Source organism: Culicoides brevitarsis, chromosome 1, assembly GCF_036172545.1.
Source record: "Culicoides brevitarsis isolate CSIRO-B50_1 chromosome 1, AGI_CSIRO_Cbre_v1, whole genome shotgun sequence".
NCBI classification, from domain to species: Eukaryota; Metazoa; Arthropoda; class Insecta; order Diptera; family Ceratopogonidae; genus Culicoides; species Culicoides brevitarsis.
The window spans coordinates 42,167,649-42,188,158 of record NC_087085.1 but is presented as its reverse complement, the minus strand read 5'-3'; the positions used below and the strand labels follow the sequence as shown (position 1 = coordinate 42,188,158).

Below are 20,510 nucleotides of genomic sequence, written 5' to 3'. Positions count from 1 at the left end.
CTAAAAAATCACGTTTTAGAACAAATTCTTTGGAAAAAATGAATTTTCTCACCTGTTATCGGTGGCTTGATCGAAAAATCTCTCGTTTCCTTGCATGCGATTGATGGATTGGAAGGACATTGCTCGACTTCCGCCAACTCCTAATCCTTGTGCGTGTCGCAATCCCGTGATCATACTCGCAACAGACTGAAAACGCTGATTGATTAACGCAAAAGGAGGCACAAAAACATTTAACATTTATTTTAACCACAAGACGAAACTAAATACGACACAAAAAGTTACAACATCGAGACACTTACCTTGATGCCTTTCCGTTCTTTTGTTCCGATGTTTTGGTCTTCGGGCGCGAGAATTCCAGGCAGATTCTGCATTGGCGTGCGTATCCAATTAGAAACTGGAGGACCTCCTGAAAAGTAAAAAAAGGTATTTTTTGATAATTTAAAAAAAAAAATTTATTTGAGGTTTAAAAATATTCATAAAATTTTTTTTCAAAAAAAAAAAAAAAATTAAAAAAAAATAAAAAAAAAAAATTCAACTTAAAGCAAATTTTATTAATTTTTCGAAAGTATTTGAAAGTTGAATTCCAAATTGAAAATTTAAAAAAAAATTATAAAAATATTTTAAAAATTATACCTTTGAAAAAATTACATTTCTTACAAAAAAATTAAATAAAATAAAAAATAAATAAATGAAAAAAAAAGTTTAATAAAATTTTAAATTCAATATAATTAATTTTAATAAATTAATTTTTTTAAAATTTTATTGATTATTTTATATAAAAAAAACTTGAATATAAATTGAATTTTGATAAAAAGAAAGAAAATATAAATTTTTAGAAATATTCTTCCAAATTTTCATTGAAAATTTTTAAATATTTTTGATATAAAAAATTAAATTATTTAATCCAATTAATTAAAATAAATTTTTATTGATATTAATTAAATCATTAGATTGAAAAAAAATAAATGAGTTTTTTTTATTTTTTCTTTCTACTGATTAAAGAATTAAATAAAAAATTTAAAAATTTAAATTTTTTTAATTTTTAAAAAAAAATTTTTTTTTTTTAAAAATGGAATATTAAATTTCAATTTTTTTTTTTTGAAAATAAAAAAATAAAAAAAATTAAATTTAAATTAAAATATTTTAAAATTTAGAAATAAGAAAAAAATTTATAATTTTTAATTAACTTTTAATTAATTTTTAATTTAATTTAAATATTTAATTTTAATTTTTTATTTATAATTCTCAATTTTAGACAAAACATCAACACAAAAACTCACCTTCCCGCGTCAAATTCTTCTTCGGATTGAATGTATTTGCTGCCGGCAACGCTGGAGGTGCTTTGTAACTTCCCCCAATTGACATTTGATCAATTGGCGGTACAGGACCTGTCATCGGAGCCCATTTATTGGCGGGATTATTGCTACTTCGTTTCGCCCAATTCGAGTTCATATTTTGAATCGCTTGCGTATTCATCTTCGAACCGGGAAAACTCAGCTTGAGATCAACATTCGGCGCCAATTCTGCAGCGTAATTGCCTTGAACAGTAACGGACCATGCTGAAAAATTCAGAAAAAAGTCAAAATCTATCTTTTGGAATGTTAAAAAAAATTCAAGCAAAGCAGGTAAAAAATAAAAAAAAATACCTTACCGTTTTTTTGATGAAAATTTAACCTGACGTCTCCTTTTTTTAGATAAAAAAAAATTTTTACGAAGACAGACGGAACGGAAATGCAAATTTCAAGCAACATTCTCACATGAAAACCACAATAACGGAGGAAAAAAATTAAAAAATTACCTGCAGTTGTCGTCATATTGTTCCCATTTGTATTTACATTGTTAGTAGTTGTGTGACAAGTGGTTATAATATTCGGAGATGTGCATTCAGGATTATTATTATTATTAACAAAATTATTGTATTGCGTATCACTGTCAATATTGTACACGTTATTTTCATTATTATTGTTATTGTTCGTCGTAGGGTGATGATTACCGCCGTAATGGTTTGCATTTGTGTCCAAATTATCCGAATGATGGCGCGAATCGTGCAAATTTTTATTGTTTGTCGTCAATTTATGTTCCGGCGATGTCGCATGCTGATAAAGAGAAGCCCTTGATGTCCTCGGTAAGGAATTTGTGACAATTTTTTGACTTTTTGTGATTGTTTTTGACTTTAGGGGAATATTTTGTTGCCAATGTGCTTGCGGCAAAGTTGTCTTTTTCGTCGGCGAACAAGTCAGCGAACACGAAGAATCCGACGTACTTTCGTAACTATTCGAGGAAATGCATTTGTACGGACTTGGTAAGCGAATTTCCTTTGGTTTTTGCTCCTTAACGATCGATTGTTTGACAGAATGCTTTTTTGGACTGATTTTATCGTGAATTTCCTTCTCAACTTTTTGCACATTTGTCGTTCGCAGGATGTTATTGATGTCTTTGGGGCGACTCAGGCCCGCTTTGCTGCCTTTTGGATCGATTTTACGTGTTTCCTGCTTCTCAACTGACGGCGCCTGGCATTCATTTTGACAGCAAGTCCTTTTAATCCGTTCATTGGTCTTCGTGCATTTGACACTGACGGTATCCGACTCACGAGATTTGATCCTCGTATGGATGTGATTGGATTTTTTCATCGTTTCGTAATACCCATGCACGGAACAAGGCGTTTCGGGGACAGTTTCTTCGACATTTGGCGTCTTATTGCGACAATAAATGCATTCCGTCTTATTTGGATCAGTATGAAGGAGCGGATTGCAGTAACAACAATCACTGCAAGCACTTTTCTCACGATTTAGACTCGTACTTGAGTTATTGGCAGCATATCCGGAGTCATGTGAGTCAGAACAAATAGCAGCTTGTTGCTTTTTTGCTAATTTAAGTTCATTTTTTCGACTTCCATCGCCCGAAATTATTTTATTTTCTTTGTAGAGGAACATGGAAGCTTTCCCGCCATTCATTTCCGCATCAGCATCGGGACCAAAACTCTCAAAATACTCAATTCGCTGTTGGATGAGCTTACAATCGTTCGATTCGATGAGTTGCCATGCATTTGAACCCTCCTTCGTGCCATTGAAACTTTTTGTGCAGTCACATTTTTTGTCGTCATTCACGCGAGACACCGTCAAATCGCGCGAAATGACAGTTTCAGCAGTTCCCGACGTGCCTGGAGGCGCCGGGCAACAATTATAATCGCGATTCGAGTCGGAGTTTTGGAATCGCTTCAGATAATTATCTGAAAAAATGTCGGGATTATCCCTGAAAGTTTGGTCAATGATGCGCATGATGTTGCCGCATCCATCCGATTCGGAAGTTAAGGGCGGATTTTGCGTTTTTTGCGTCGTTGAAGGCGATGGCAAGGCGCAATGATTGTGAAATTGGGGTTGCTGACATGCATTACTTGCGCCGTACGATAATTCGAGACCGCAACTCGTCGTTGGGGCATTTGTGTAAGCGGCAGGCGACATGATGCTTCCTAAACTGTACAAGGGATCGAGTGAAGAAGTGGTAAATGTGGATGCGAGACTCGATAATGATGGGCGATGATGATGATTTTTTTGCGTTTCGTGATGATGATGGTGATTGTGAACGGACGACGACAGACTGGGACTTGGAATGACAGAGGGATTTTGACTTGCATTCTCATCTGAAATGTTCATGAAGTGAGTTAATGAAAGCTGGATGACTTTTTCCAATGATTTTGAACCAAGCAATTCCTCATGCTGCGGAATTTTACTCGAAAATATTTAAAATTAAGCCTACCTGAAGTACTTTCTATGAGAAAAACTCAACATTTAATTACAAATTGCGCTACAACAATAACGATTTAATAACTCTCGAAACAATTCTCAACAAATTTTCAACTTAAATTACGAGAAAAATCATAAAAAAAAACTTCAGACGACGACGAAACAATTTTTGTTCAACTTTCAAGTGCGTCTCTATTGTACTTTTATTAAAATATTATTTTCAAATGAGTTGCTACAGAAAATTTTCCTCGTTTATTTGCATCTCTAACAGAAAGAGAGGTGAAGCCAAACTTTTTGTGGAAAATTCTATTGTTAAATCTAAAACGTAAACATATTTTATTTTATTTACATGGAGAAACCCCGTAAACTACTTGAAAGTTATAAGAGGCTGTAAACATGCGTCACTGCCAGTTTCCTTTTTTTTCTTTGGAATGAGAAAGAGACTTAGACTCGTCATCGTCGTCGTCGTCGGTTGTTAATTAAAAAAGCAAATAAAAATCATGCAAATTCAAGGAAAAAAAAAATAAAAAATAAAATAAAATAAAAATTATCACAAAAAATAACATTCGTACTTTATTGTTTAAATAAATCATAAAATACAACGATTATTATTTTATTTTTACGTTCTATGTTAATATCTATGACTAAATGTATTTTTTTATTTTTAGTGTAAGGTTATTCTAAATATTAAAAGTTTCCTATCACAGACTAACAAATTTTTTATTCGACCTTCAATAATAAAAAAAAAGTTCATTGGAGTTGGAAAGTAATGAGTTTTTACAATAATTGAATTGGAAATTACTTTTGGGTAAGTTCATTAAATGATTTTTTTTTACTAAGTGAATTCAATATTTTTGATAAAATTTTATTGTTTTAGAAAAATATTTTTAATTGAAACATTTGAAAAAATCATAAGAAAATTACTTAAATAATATGATAAAAAAATTAGTAAAAAAAATAATAAAAAATTAATTAAATTTAAAAAAATAAATAAAAAATTTTTTTACCTAAATTTTATTAATTAATTTTTATTAAAATAAAAAAAAATAATTAAAACGATTTATTAAAAATTTAATTAATTTTTTTTTTGAAAAAATGTTTTTAATAAAAAATTAATATAAAATGTTGAGAAAATTAATAAAAAAAAATAATTCATAAAAAATAATAAAAAAGTAAGAAATTTTAGTTAAACTTTTTATTTTATTGTTATTAATTATAATTTAAATTAAAATTTTTAAAAAAAATAATTATAATTATTTATTAAAAATAAAAAAAAAAAAAATGAATAAAAATTGATTTTTTGAAAAAATATTTTTGATTAAAATAATAAATATAAAATGATGAGAAAATTATTAAAATAAATAATTTAAGAAATATTAAAAAAAAAAAATAAATACAATTTTAAAAAATAATGAAAATTAAAATAAAATAAAACTTTTAACAATATTAAAATTAATATTTTGAGAAAATGTTTAAATATTTTTAGAATTAATTATTTTTAGTTTTAATTAATATTTTTTATTTTAATAAAAATTAATTAATAAAATTTTACTAAAATTTTTATTTATTTTTTAAAATTTAATTATTTTTTTTTTATCATATTAATTATTTGATTTTCTTATGATTTTTTTATTATTTTAATTTAAAATATTTTTTCTAAAAAATTTTTAAAAAAATTGAAAAAAATACAAAAATTTCAGTTTTTCTTAAAGAAAAAAAAAATAATTTTAAAGATACATTTCCTCGATTTATTTTATTATTATCAGATCTTAAAAAAATGTTTGTCTGTGCAATGAAAAACTAAATTTATTTTTTTATCAATAAGGTAAATCTGGGTAAAAATCACAAAGAAATCAATCACATTTTCAACATTGATTTATTTTTTTTTTCTCGAATTCATTTCAATTTTTATGTTTTCATATATAATAATTCAATTAGATGTATAACATTACATTGTAATATTTTTATTTATGTAAATAGAAACTAAGTAGCTGTCGTCTGTCGGTTTCATTGTTGGCCCAAATAACTTTTGGACCTTCAATGAAATGTGAGAAGCTTACTACTATTAATTTAGGTCTAGGTACTGCGTGTCGTGTGTTTGCTCAACATAAAAAAGTAAAGTCGAAAAAAAACAAACATTTGAATGAATTTATGAAAATTTCGGTCTAATTCATGTGTTTATTTTTTCTTGCCTTAGCCCCGTTACAGTTGTAGAATCATCGTCGGGCAGGGATTAAAACAATTGTATTTCACCATTTTAGGCGTCATTATAATAATATTTTCGTGCAAATAACTACAATTTTCTTGTTTTTTTGTACAGAGAGTCTCACTAAAAGTTGGGTTGCGACGATTTCCTTTAAAGTCATTCGTGTGCGAGGAGCGCTGTGTGCTCGTATTGTAGTAAAAATAATGTGATGTAATAAAAGAATAATTTATTAATAAATTTGTGTGTGTTGTGTTTTTGGGTGCTCACACAATAAATCTATTAATGCAGACTACTACTACAAAAAAAACGGCAAAATTCAATATCAAGCCGACATACTTTTGCAAGAAAAAAAAACTAGGTTAAAGTTGTAGTTAAAACACAAAAGGAAATCTCTCTACACGAAAAAAAAATAATGCTTAATAATTGTGAAGTTCTCTCTCAAAGTTTGATACAAATTAATTGGTGAAAAATACCTTCATTAGCACTTTCCGCTGGACTGCCATGATACGGTTTCGAGAAATTACCCCAACCTTTGGACGTGGCAACTTCGCCTTTGACAGCGGCTCGTGCTCGTTCCGACGAATTCTGTGGCGAAAGATGCGTTTGACTCTTATCGACAACTCTGACAGGCGATCTTGCGATTTGAGACTTGACAGATTCAGATTTCGCAGATCCGTTTGACGAAGATACATTTCCGTTGAGGATATCCATGGAGTTTGGTGAAAGTTTTGAAGTTGGTTGAACTGAAGATGATCTCGATGATGGTTTTGAGTTATTATTACTCTGTGGTTTCGTAACGAGAGTCGTTGGAGGAGTAGCTTTAGCTTTACTTGAACTACTTTTGTTTGTCGTTGCTGCGAGAGTTTCACTTGATTTGGTTTCTTTCGTGTTTTTGGATAAGCTTGAGGTGTTTGTGTTACGTGTTGGAACGGGAGATTTCGCTTTTGCGGGAACTGTTTTAACTTGACGCGATTCAGGACGAAGATCTTGTCGCGAATTTTGTCGACTGATGTTTGAAGCTGTGTCAGAATGTCTTACAATAACGCTCGTTTTGCTGCTGAAAGTACTTTTGACAGAACCTTCCGTCGCGGAATCACTTGAATCTTTGCTGCTTTTTCTTTGAAGTTGATCAGATTGATCGTTTTTGCTTGTTTCTGATTCTTGAACGGAGGTTGAGTCGTCAACTGATTCAATGTTTTCTGATTGGGTATCTGTGTTTTTAGGAGATGCTTGAGGTTTAGTTTCAGTTTTTTCTTTAACTTGTTCTTCTTCTTCAGTAATTTTCTTTACTGTAGGCTCCTTGGATTGACTTGGAGCTCTTGAAGATAAAGCATCTTCGTTCGATGAATCGAATGACATTCCGCTCTTTTCTTCAGGGATAACCTCAAATTGATGCAAATACTTTCCGCTATTCGCAGATCTTCGAGATCCGTTCGTGACAACTTTTCGCGGGACACTTCTCTTTGCATTTGGTTTGAGATGATCTTTGGGCGATTGAACAAATTCAACATTCGGATCTTCATTACTGTTCAAAGCATCAATTAGCATATCAGCAATCGCACGATCTTTATTAGGATTCGATCTCGTCGATGATTTTGGGCTATTTTCACGCGAGCTGCTTGTTCGAATGATTCTCGTTACGCCACTCGATTTCGGGGTTTTACCTGTAACTTTGGAAGAGCTTTGGCTTTTCATGGCATCCGTTTTCGACGAAGTCTTTGGCGTTCGATTTGACGAAATGCGAGGCGGTACAACGTTTCGCGTTACAATTCCCGAACTTCGGGGAGTTTTTACACTTCCTCGAGACCATTTTGCGGGCGAACTTTCGGGAGTTGTATCAACGCATTCGACAATTTCCAAAATTTCGATTCTTTTGTCGCCTTCTTGGATTTCTGTCTTTTGATACATTCGTCGCGGGCCTCCTTCGATATCAGGCGTTAAATCAGCTTGTTGATACAACGTCATTTGTTGCACATCTTTGATGATTTGTTTGCGACGTTCTTCCATGCGATCGACTTTCGGAGTAGGACGAACACTTTCACTTGTTTTTTCGGGTTTTGATTTGGCTTTTTTGTGAGTAGATGTTTGAACAGGTTCTCGTACGAAAGGTTCATCGAGCGGAAGAGCTTTAAAGGCGCGTCGTGATGAAATTGGTTCTTGCACAGCTTTACCTCCGGGTTTGAATTGCATATTACCTCTTGCATCAATTTTGTATGATTCAAGCATCCCGATTTCCTTTCGAAGACCATTTTTGTTCTGAGGTTTAACATGAGAGACTCGCTTTGAAGTTGTATTCATCGTCGTCGTCGTTGTTGTTGTACTCGTACTTGAACTATCTCGCACAGGTTTAACTTTCACCTTTCTCTGAAGCGGGATATTTTCTTTGCGTGAACCACGATCGACAACTACCTTAACAGGTCTTTTCTCAATCCTCTCAAAACTGTATTGCTCAACTTTCCATCGCTTCCTTCGAACTTCAGAATCTTTTTTCATCTCTCGTCGAAATTGACGACTATCAAGACGTTCCTTGAGACTATCAGGCATCGAATCTGAAACAACCACGTTTTCATCAATCCGATTCGCAGGATCAGATATTGGAATAAAAAATGCTTCAGCGGATTTTTTAGGTCTCATTTTCCGCAAAGGTCTCGGCGAGAGAGGATCATCTAATGAATCTACGAGACTTATGCTGTCTTCTTCACACGAATCATATTCAACGCCATCAAGTTCTTCTTCAGCAGATGTCGATGAGGGTTGAACTTCCATCGACATCGTTCTCGGGATCGCAGAAAGTCTCGTAACAACAACTTGATACGGATAATCCAATTCTGGATAAGCAGATCCTGAGTTAACATGTCCAATCGCTTCAGGTTCTTGATCTGAAGTATGCGAAGTGTAACTTGAAACATCTCCTCGACTCTCAACCAAGGAGTAACTTGGGAAATAACTCATTGTTCCATCACGTACAATGACATCTTGAATATGCCCTGTCGATGATTGTGAAGTTATATGCAAGGCTGTTGGTCGATTTTGTTGTCTTTCAGGAAAAACTGTATCTGCTCTGACAATTTCATTGAATTGCAATGGAGGACTTGGCGTTTCACGACGCCATCGATTCCCATTTTTGTCGATAACTGTCGAAACAGCAGCTTCTACTAACGCTAATTCGTTTGATTGTTCAATTAATTCTAATAAATTATTCTCACTGTCGTTTGTCACAGCAGTAAAACTCTCGTAACGCAGTTCCTCTTGACTTTTGTTACTCACAGACGTTTGACGTGACGATGCTTTGATACTCTCGTTATCAGGTACGGAAACGCTTTCCTCGAAATTGGTTTCTTCACTTTTTATTACATTGTTACCGTTTGTATTATCGTCATTATTTTCCGTATTACTGCTACTTAAATTGTTATTTTTAAGGTTTTCAGCTTCAAGCCGAGCTTCGTTCTCTTCGCCGCTACTGAAATTATCCAAATTTTGGGTAGCATCTCCATTTCCGCTGTCAGCACTCTCTTCAAAGTTCGTTTTATCCGCGAAATCTGACTCAATGTGAGTCGAAGTGTCGCCCGTAGTTGGGGCATCGATTTCTACGCGTAATAAATCGCGCGCGTTTTCCTCACTCAGGAGGTTATTCTCTAACGAAGTCATGTATATTAGCACAGATTTTCTGATTTGTTCCTCTTTTCGTGTCGTATTAATGTACGTGTTATCACTAAAATCACTAATTGACGCATCAGCACGTTTTTCGGAGGCAGTACTGTGAATGGGTTGCGAGCTTTCAGTTGTCGGTCGACTCGAATTCGATTCAGATAATGGACTTATTTTATGTTTTATCGTGTTGCCGATTATGACACTTGAATCCAAAGAACGTCCTGCGGATAATTTGAGGCGTTTTGTGTCATTATTGTTATCTTCGGTGTTATTGCGATCGACGCCGAGTTTTTGACACTCTTCGCACGTATGGGGCGAATTTTCCGCGAGCGTTGACGAATTAAAGCACAAGCGACGCGGTGTTGTTCGTCTCGAGGGCGGCGATAAACTACTCGGTCTGCCAACGATTTTCATATCTTTGCTCCATAATCGACGAAGTAGCTCCTTACGCATCGAATATTCAACATTTCGTTCTTGCTGTTGTTGTGCCATACAGCCTGTCGTGACATGCCCATTCGCCTGCTTCATGCCATGATGATGTTGATTGTTTTGACTATTGTTATTGTTATTAACACATGACGACGACGTCGTAGCTGCTGCTGCTGCATAACTGCGCGACAAATTCGAATCTGAGCCCATAGTCATTACGCTGCCAACATTGCCCCCATTTCCATTTCTGTAATCTGTAGATGTTAACTTGCTTTTAATTCCGCCGCTGCCAACACTTGTAGGTGCTGTCGACAGCGCGATACTTTCTTCATAGGACTTTTGTTGAGCCAACGAGTGTCTACAAAGAAAGAAAAAAATGTTAAAATATTAGTATGGGTTCATAAATTAACACTATAGGCATGTTGTCGACTATCGTGTAGAACAACATTTATTATGTACACATAAAAATATTCAAAAAATGCCTCAAAAATAGCCTGTCCATGAAAATGTTTCCCTCTTTTAACTAAAAACAAAATGAAAAAAATCGTCACCCTCCATTCAACGACGAATTGCATTCCTTAACAACCTCAAATGCCCCATAAACTATTATTCGTTGACTGTTATCACCAAACTTGCCTAATTTTATGAACAATTATAACGTGATATAATGCCCTGATACGTTAAGTCACCCCGAAAATTCTGAATATATTCAGAACAATTGAACGACAATTGTTCAAACTGAGTAATAATTAATTTAGTGACCCTGTAAATGTTCATTCATCACAGATTAATATCCATGGAAATTATTTTCCTGAATATTCATGAGAAATATTTACTGAAGATTGCATTGGTTCAAGGTTGATGGGGTTTACCGATAAAGGAGCGTCCTTGCTTGAAAACTTTACGTGGTTTCATTAAAAATGCTTCTAAATTCATTAGAGAGAAAATTGAATTCTAATTTAAACAAAAAGTGGTCTTTGTTTGAGTTTTTTAAATGAATTTTGATGTTTGAATCAGAATATATTTTTTTTCCTTTGAAGTGGTTTTTTTGTACAAATACAAAAATTTACATTGGAGCATTTGAATTTTTTCTTATTTGGGGTGAGAACGTGTGAGTTTAATATTAAAAAATGTTTTTATTTATGTTACGTTTTTAAAGCAGAATGTAAATTTTCGGAAGGTTTCATTTCATATTTTGTTCATACAATTTATGTTCAAAGTATCAAAAATTTTTGACATGAGCCTTTTTAAAAATAAAAAAAAAATAAAAAATAAATTAATGAAAAAACAAAATAATAAAAAAAATAAAATAATTAAAAAAAAGTTAAATAATTAATAATTAATTAAATTGAAATAATTTTAAAAAATTATTAAAAATAAAACATTTTTTGAATAAGTAATTTTTTATGGTTTTTTATTTCGTGTGGTCTTTTTATTAAATTTTTTAAAAATTTTGTCTTTTTATTTATTCAAATATTAAAATACAAGAAAAAAATGTTTTTCATTATTTATTTTTTTTTATTAATATCTTAATATTAAAATATTTTTTTTTAATTATTTTTTTAATAATATTTAATTTAATTTTTTTAATTTTAAAAATTTAATTTTGTTTTTTTTTTAATTTTTCTAAAAATTTTTTAAATATTTTTTAAATATTTTTTTAATTTTAAAAATTAAAAAAAAAATAAATCAATTATTTTTTAATTTTTAAAAATATTTTTTTAATTTTAAAAATTTAATTAAATATTTTTCATTATTTTATTTTATAAATCTTTAGGTAAATAATTATTTTTAAAAATTTATTTTAATTTTTTATTTTTTTTAGAAAAACTCAATTTAAACCGAAAATTAAAATCGAAAATGGTAAGTAAATTAATATTTAAAAGCATATTTCATTAATATTTTTAAATTAATAATTGTTGAAAATATATTTTAAAATAAAAAAAAATTCAAAAAAAAATTTTTTAAATTATTAATTTAAATAATTTTTCTTAAAAAAAAATGAATCTAATTTTCCAGTTTTTTTATGGAAAATTTAAAATTCATTTAAAAAATATTTAATATATGAATTTTTTCAAATTTCAGCTAATTTTATTTTTTTTAAATAAATTTTAAAATTATATTTTACAGACAGACAAAAAATGTGAAACCCAAATTTTCTTCAAAAAAAACACATTTTTAAAATGAAACTGAATGGCACAATATCTCATTTCATTTCAAATTAAAAATGTAAATTCACTGAAAAAGACGAGCCACATTTTTAAGGGAATCCAAAAATATTACCGCAGTTTGCCATAATAATTATAGACTTTGTACTGGATCAAATTCCCCCCTTTTCCATATCTCTCATGTAACATATATGTTTACTTTTATCATATCGCATGTCGTTGGTAATTTTACAAAAAATATTTGGGACACAAAAAAACTTTTTTTTTTAAAGTAAAATAATCTCCAAAAGTTTTCTTTTAAAATTTTTTAATGGAGTTGCCAATCGAGTAACTTGGAGTAGTTTATTAGTTGGCAAAAGAGGAAAAGTTAACTAAGTGCAATAAATTTTAATATTTTCAAAGTAAATGTTATTATTCGCTTTGTGATGTTTTTTTTTTGTATCGAACTTCGAAGAAAAAAAACTTCGAGTTTATTTAAAAATATTTTTTTTAGCAAAAAAAATAAAAAAAAAAAACTTTCCAATATTCATAAGGTTCCTTTTTTTACGTGTCAAACTATTTATTCTGTGGAAAATTGAATAAGTTTTTCATTCAAGCCACTCGATTTTTAATATTTTGTCTCCATTTTTGTATTTTTTGCCTCAACGTAATCTCATAATGTATCTGTGATAAAAATTTCAAGACTAACAGTGCCCCGTACACCGATTTCCGCACTCACATGCAGTTATTTGCACTTCGTCTTACGTTCTTGCCAGCATCATCATGCCAAAACGACTGTTGACTGTTTTGTGAAAGAGCGAGTAAATTGAAACAGGAAATATATTTGAAAATGTAATTTGCTTTTTTTCTTCTTTCTTGCAGTTTCAAAGAGAAAAATGCTGTTGACGCTTCGTTGGCAATGTAAATGAATAAAATTGGTACGAAATGGGGAAAATTAACAACTTTGACGACACAAAAGCAGCAAAATGCAACAACTGCATTCGACAAAAGGCCACAAAATGGAGTTCAAAGAACTTGTGTTTAACCTATTTTTACCGCCATACACTTAAAATTGTGGCAAAAGCTGAGAAATGGAGTCCATAATTACCCGCATGGAAGAAAAAAGTCGCGTTCTCAAAAGGAAAATGTCGTTCAAAGCAAACAAATTCGTAGTTTTTTTTTCTTTTCGCCGTGAAACTTCGAGCGAAATAATTTTTAAACGGATGAGGAAATATAAAACTATACAACGTTCGACCGAGAACGGGCCAAATAGCAAAAAAAAAAAGTTTATATTTATAAATAGGAGCACAATTTGCATAAAATAGTTGAAGGGAGGGTAAAATCTAGTCAGTCACGGCAAAAAATGAAAATGAACTCACATGTGTGTCTCAAGTGCGGCAAAAAAAAAAAATAGGTAAGTGTAGAAAAATCCATACTTACTTTCTCATGATGATTTCGGGCACGGAATAACGACGTTTTAGCAGCCCGGGACCAGCTGCGATCATCGTCGTTGTCCCGTTTGTCGTTCCAACCCCCATTTGGAAAACGTTGTAATGTGTGTTGGTTGAGACGTCCCAGAATGATGTTGCGAACTCAGCTTCGTCGCGACTGAAAAAAACAAGAAAACACGAAAAATTGATTAAAAGTGAGTAAATTGGAGGTGCAGCAAAGCAATTAGACGAAAATGTTAAATAAATAAAATAAACCTCCCCCTGGTTTGAAAATGCGAATGATATCCCGGAAAATCAAAAATTTCGGATGTGCATCATTAGACAACAAACATTGAAATTAATTGAAAATTAATGGAAAGTAAGCGTTGATATGGCATTTTGTTTCAATTTTGGGAGGCGATGTATCAATCTAATGACAAATTTTGTAGGGAGTTGCTCAAATATTTATTTACTTTTATCACTGTTCGCACTTTGGGATGATTTTAAATTTTAATTACGGCGCATTGCGTTGAAAGGATCGATGTGTGGTATGGAATTGATGGATTAGGAGACCACAAATCGACAAATATATCGTCTTGATGGAGGATTTTGATTGAATTTGACCGCAAAGTGTTTTGGATAAGATTAGTGAGGTTAGAAATGTTGCTGAAGGGAATTTTGAGATGAGGTAAGTGAGGAGAATTTTCTTAAAGAATCATTTTTTTTTGGTAAATTTTTAATCAAAAATGTTTAAGTTTGTTTTTCAAAGCTATTTTCGAGGTTTAAAATTAATTTTTATATTTTTTCAAATAAAGTTTTTAAAGAAGAAAATCACAATTTTCTTAATTTTCAATAATTTTAAATGATTTTTTTTATTTGAAAAATAAATAAAAATAAAATAAATTAAAAAATTGTAATTTTTTTTTTAATTGAGAAACTACTTTGAATTTTTTGTAATTTAAAAAAAAAAATATTAAAATTTCTAATTAAATTCAAATAAAAAAATTATTTTATTTTAATGTTTAATTTAATTTTTTAATTTTAATAATATTAAATCAATCTAATTTAAGAAAAATTAAGATTAATAATTTTCATTTTTTAAAATGATTTTGAAGGTTTGAAATTAACTTTTATATTTACAAATTCACAATTTACTTAACTTTTGGTAATTTTATTGATTTAAAAAAAAATAATAATAAATAAAATAAAAAATAATAGGTATAAATAAAAATAAATTAAAAAAATAAATAAAATAAAATATAAATTAAAAATGATCATTTTTTGGTTGAAAAACTTTTTTGAATTGTTAATTAATTTATTTTTAATTTTAATTTATTTTAATATTTTTTTAATTTTTAGTACAAATTTTAATTAAAAAAATATTTAAATTAAAAAATTAAATTTAAATTTTTAATTAAATTTTTTTTAATTAATTAATTATTTTTTTAAAATTAATTTAAATTAAATTTTTATAAAATCATTTTAAAAATTTTTAGGTTTTGGCATAAAATTAAAAAATTCTTAAATTAAAAAAAAAAATAATTAAAAAATTATTTTTACTTTATTATTTAAAAACTTCATAGGTATAAATTTTTTTTTAATAAAAAAAAACTAATAAAAATTGCATTTCAGATAATTTTCAAAGAAAAATCGATTCCAATTAAGAAATTGAACAATTTTCGAGAGAAAGTAAGTATTGCATCTGTGTCATTTCACTCAAGTACAAAAAAAAATTCAATTCTATCAGAATTTCTTTTGAATTTCTCATTGCAGCTCCTTTCAGTTCAACTTTACAATAAAAATAATAATAACTTTAAATTACAACGACCTATATATCGGGTCTTTTGTTGTTCTGTTAGCATAATATTATTACGAAAGTGTAGTTTGTTGGTGTGCCTTATCATACTTCGTCGTAAACCGCACATCACATTATGCAGCTTGTTCGTTTGCATGCTTGTTATAACAAGGATTGCATCACTCTAAACACATTTTTTGTGTGGTTTTATGATACGTAACGAGAAAGTGACACAATAAAGGGCTCTTATCATAATCCGACAGACACGAACGATAAGCTTCTCTTATTATGTGAGGTTACCAAATCCAAACAAAAAAGCGATTGAGTAATTCATCAGCAGTTTTTATGTAAGAACCCGTCAATTAGTCAATGGCTGTGTGTGATATGGATCAATCACGACAGCAGAATAAATAATCAATCAATTAAAATGAGTCAGAGTTGTCAAATTATGGTTGTTGGTTGCCCATAAATGTGTTAAGGTCGATGAACAACGAAAGATTTCAAAAGCAAAAGACATTTGGAGGAGCTGTCGAGAATTGGCAAACAATTGAAAGTTACGTCGTCGCCTACGTTTGTCAAGTGTATTAGCAATGTGGCTCTAACTCACTCTCTCGCGTAACTCCTAAATGTTATGAATGTTAAGTAAAAATGTGTACAAATAATAAAAATCACATCTGCGGCTTGCTTGTGTGACGGCGAATGTGCGAAATGGATAAATAATTGAAATGGATTTCGGTGCATGACAGAGGCGTGGGTTGATGCACATTTGTTAAAGTGACGATTTAGGTAAGTTAAAAGAAATAATTTTAAAAAAAAATTTACAATTTTTTTATTTATAATTTTTTTTTTCTATTTTTAATTTTATTTTAATTTTAAAAATTCAAATATGAAAAATAATTTTTAATTTATTTAATTTAATTTATTTTAACCGATTTTTTTATTTTTAAAAATTAAAAAAAAATTAATTTAGTTCAATTTTTATTTCTAATAAAAAAATTTTATTATTTTTTTAAAAATTTAAAAATCATCTTTTCACAAAAAAATAATTTAATTTAATTATTTTTACTGATTTTTTTCCTCTTTTAAATTTTAAAATATTTTTTTTGTAAGAAAAATTTAATTTAGCGCAATTTTGTATTATTTTTTTATAATTCTTTTCTTATTAAAATTTATATTATTTGATTAATTAATTTTACCTATTATTAGAATATATTTTCATTTTTTTTATAATTTTTTTAAAATTTAATTTGACTTTGATTTTTAATTAATTTAATTTAAAAAAAATTAATAAAAATAAATTTGGTAATAAAAAGAATAATTTGAGAATAATATTTTTGTATTAAAAGTATTTATTAAATTTAAATTATTTTTTTTTTATTATTTTTTATTTATAAATTAAAACTTTTTTTTTTAATTTTTTAAGAAAAATTTAAATTATTAATTTTTTTATTATTTTTTTTCCTTTTTTAAATTTTAAAATAATTTTTTTGTAAGAAAAATTTAAGTTAACGCAATTTTGTATTTTTATTATTTTTTTTAAACAATTCTTTTTTTTAAAATTTATTTTATTTTATTTAAATAATTTTAATTGGATATTTTTTTTATTTTTTTATACCAATTTTTTTTAAATTTCATTTGACTCATTTTTTTTAATTAAAAAAAAAAATATTTTTTATATAAAAATTATTTAATTAATTTTAAATTATTTTTTTAATTTAATAATTAAAACTGATTTTTTTACTTTTTTTTTTGATTTTTTTAAGAAAAATTTCTTACAGTTTTGTATTTTTTTTTAGGATCAACAGACCTTTAGACAACTAAACGAATGGATATCTTATCTACCGAAAACAGCCCAATTCTATCAACTCTCAGATTTCTACATCCCTGACCCGAACCGATGCCGACAAGGGTGAACGATAGCTTCCATTGTTTGCTCACCGGACAGTTTGTTTGTTTAATTAGAGTGCATATTAATTTATTTGCGAGACATGCGAGCGAGGGACGAACTGTTTTCAATGTTTCACAAAGTTCACTTTCAGGGTTTCTTAAATCAAATAAAAATTCCTGATATTTCATTCTGTCACAGCAGCAGCACACACCGCATTGACAAATGGGATCAGAACGTGTCATCGAATAACACTCGAAGCACCACACTGGTAAATAAATACGCGTCGTCTCCCCTTCTCGAATTATGTTTTTTCCCAAAAAAAAAGAAAATTTAATCAAAATATTATTAATAACTGTAATTTGTTATTGAAAAAAGTTTAATTGAAGGATTATGTCGACGCGTATTGACTGCCCATGTAGAGGAAGACGAATCGAGGAAATTGATTGCCGAAGGTAAATATTTACTATTTGGATACGAGAAAAAGATTACAGCTCTCGACTTACATGAAAATATCTGATTTAATATTAATCCCTTATCGTATTTCAGTTTTTTCACCTTTTCTCAATTCTCTCAACTAATGAATATCAAAGTAGTTATAATGCTTCAATTACACTGCGAACTTTTTTTTCGCTTCTTCTAATATTTCGAGACGTTTAGATGGGTGAACTGCTAAGATAAGACTGACTAACCGGTTGCTTTGCAGACGAGTACTGAGACGATAACGAGTTATGAATATGAGAACATGTGATTATTACACAGCGTCGAGTATTGTGAAGCAAGATATTGAAGAAGAAAAAAATTGTAGGACGTTGGATTAGAATCAGAGACATTCAAAGGAATTTTGAGAATTATTTTAGGTAAAAATATTTTTTTAATTTTTTTTAAATTAATTTTTTTAATTTTCTCGAAATTTTTAGATTTTTCCATCCCTGACTATGTTCGGCAAATACGACACATCATAAAAACTCAAATAATGCGGTGACGTTGCACAAATAGTACGAGTTTTCATCGTGATAAGAGTCGTTTTTTAATTATCAAAGCTTAGCACTTCTTGTTTAACTAAGAAAATTCTTGCTTGTCTTACGTAAAATAACGACAGAATGTTCATGAAAGCTGTTTGCAAGTACACAAAATGGAAAGAAAGAAAGGAACAGAAAGCAATTAAAATGACAGTCTGGAGTGTTTATTGATAAAGTATTTGTCAGGCAGATTTATTGAGGAATTTTAATAGAAATTGTCGGGTAAGTGTTGTAATTTTGCTGTGTTCTTATTTTTTTCTTGTTAATAGAATTTTTTTTATCATAATTTAATATTTTTTTTATCAAAGATCGATAAGTTAAAATAAATATATCTTAATAAAAAATAAAAAAATTAAAATATTTAAAAAAAAAATTAAATATATTTTATAATAAAAAATAAAATAAAAAAAAATAAAAAAAAAACAAAAAAATAAAAAAAATAAAAAAAAAATATTTTAACCAATTATTAAAAAAATAATAATAAAATAAAATAAAAGACCGCCAATGAATTTTTTGTTATCATTTTTTTGTAAATTTGTAATAAAAACAATCGCATCTTAAAATAAACTTGCTAATGAAAATTTGTAACTCGTCACAAAATGCAAAACTTAAAGACAAATATTTAATTTTACTCGTGAATGAGCTGTCATGTGTTTTCTTTTCATAATATTTGATTGTACTTTGTCTTATTTGCATCTTTAATTATTATTGTGATTCCGAATTATTTTAGGTCGAAACAATTTTCAAATTTGTTTAAAATTTCTTTTTAGAAATTTTATGGAAAAAATATTTTGATTTTTTTTTGAAAAATCTTAATTAAAAAATTTAAATGAAATATCAAATTTCGTTAAAAAATTAAAATTTAAATTATTAAAAAATAATTGATAATTAAAAAAAAAATTAAAAAAAATAATAATTAAAAAAATTAATAATTCAAAAAAAATTAAATAATTTTTAATAAAATATAAAATTATTAATTTTTAAAATTTAATCTAATAAATTAAATTAATTTAATTTTTTAATAATTATTTTTTTTTTAATTTTAAATTTTTTTTCCAAAAATTTTAATTTTATCTTCAATGAAAAAGTAAAATTTTCTCTTAATAAACTAAAATAATAATTAAATAAATTAAAAAAAAAATAAATTTGAAAATTACAAAATTCTGCATTAAAATAATTGTTTTTAAATTTTTAAAAATAATTTTTGCCTAAAACTCATAACAAAACTAAAAACTATTTCTCTATTTTTTCAGCCCTTCATCTATAATTAGCATCTCATCGCCCTGATAAGAAACTTTATCACTTCCATCACATGACTTTCGAGATAAAAACGAGGTTGTTTTTGATGATTGCCGTCTGCCTTCGAAAAAAAAATCTTTCCACAATTCCGACTTGGAAACGAGCTGAACAAAGAACGAGAGACTTTTTAAATATTTAACAAGTGCGTTTTGAACGATCGTTTATCTTGCCTGGATAGCGCGTCGGAGCAGCACACACCTTCTCATTTAATATTAGCACATTCTCTCGTTATCAAAATAATTCAAAGACCTTATATGGCGCTGAGAGGGAAAAAAACTCGCAACAACAACGACATGTGTTACACCTGTAAGTGTCTTCATCATTCGCACGAAACATTGCTTACATTAGTAAATTATTTGTTTTTTTTTGTGGGAGGACGACATGATGCGAATGTAAGTAGAAGAAGTGAAAAAATGATTTTTTTTCTTGACTTGAAGAAGTTTGTTTTGTCGAGAAACGCAGACAAACAACGATGATGATGATGATCATGTCTAAAAATGGTAAAAATTTGTCTGGGTTTCATTCTTGAGACGAACGAAAAAAAAAATCTTAGTTAAAAAAATCTTTTCTTGCATAAGTTAAGTGAATGCCGTGTCTGCGAAAGAACCACATGCGGAAACGTATGGAAGTGAAAAGCAGCATGTGAAACAACACAGAGCTTTAAGTAACTGAACTAATAGGTACCCGAGGGAAATAAATAAAAATATTTACTCAGGTAATCCAGTCTCTTTCTGTTTTTCCTTTACAATTTTCACAGGATGAATAAAAATTGAGAAAAATGGGGGCAAGTGAGTGTGAAAAAAAAATGTAATCAAGCATTCCCCTATTTTTCTAAGGGATTAAAAAAAACACAAATGACCACGATTCGCCAAGATGATGAATAACTTTTGCCATTATCAGTCT

At 28.8% G+C, this 20,510-nt stretch overlaps 1 protein-coding gene across 1 annotated transcript in view; it reads right to left on the bottom strand.

The window, feature by feature from the left end:
• Positions 1-20,510, bottom strand: part of LOC134837858 (uncharacterized) — a 55,753-nt gene that overhangs the window by 178 nt on the left and 35,065 nt on the right. The window contains exons 3-8 of the mRNA XM_063853250.1: positions 13,617-13,784; positions 6,402-10,387; positions 1,799-3,640; positions 1,281-1,559; positions 300-406; positions 53-186 (exon numbers count right to left, since the gene is read on the bottom strand). Of these exons, the coding sequence (XP_063709320.1) occupies positions 53-186; positions 300-406; positions 1,281-1,559; positions 1,799-3,640; positions 6,402-10,387; positions 13,617-13,714 (6,446 nt within the window). The 5' untranslated portion in view covers positions 13,715-13,784. The remainder of the gene's footprint in view (positions 1-52; positions 187-299; positions 407-1,280; positions 1,560-1,798; positions 3,641-6,401; positions 10,388-13,616; positions 13,785-20,510) is intronic.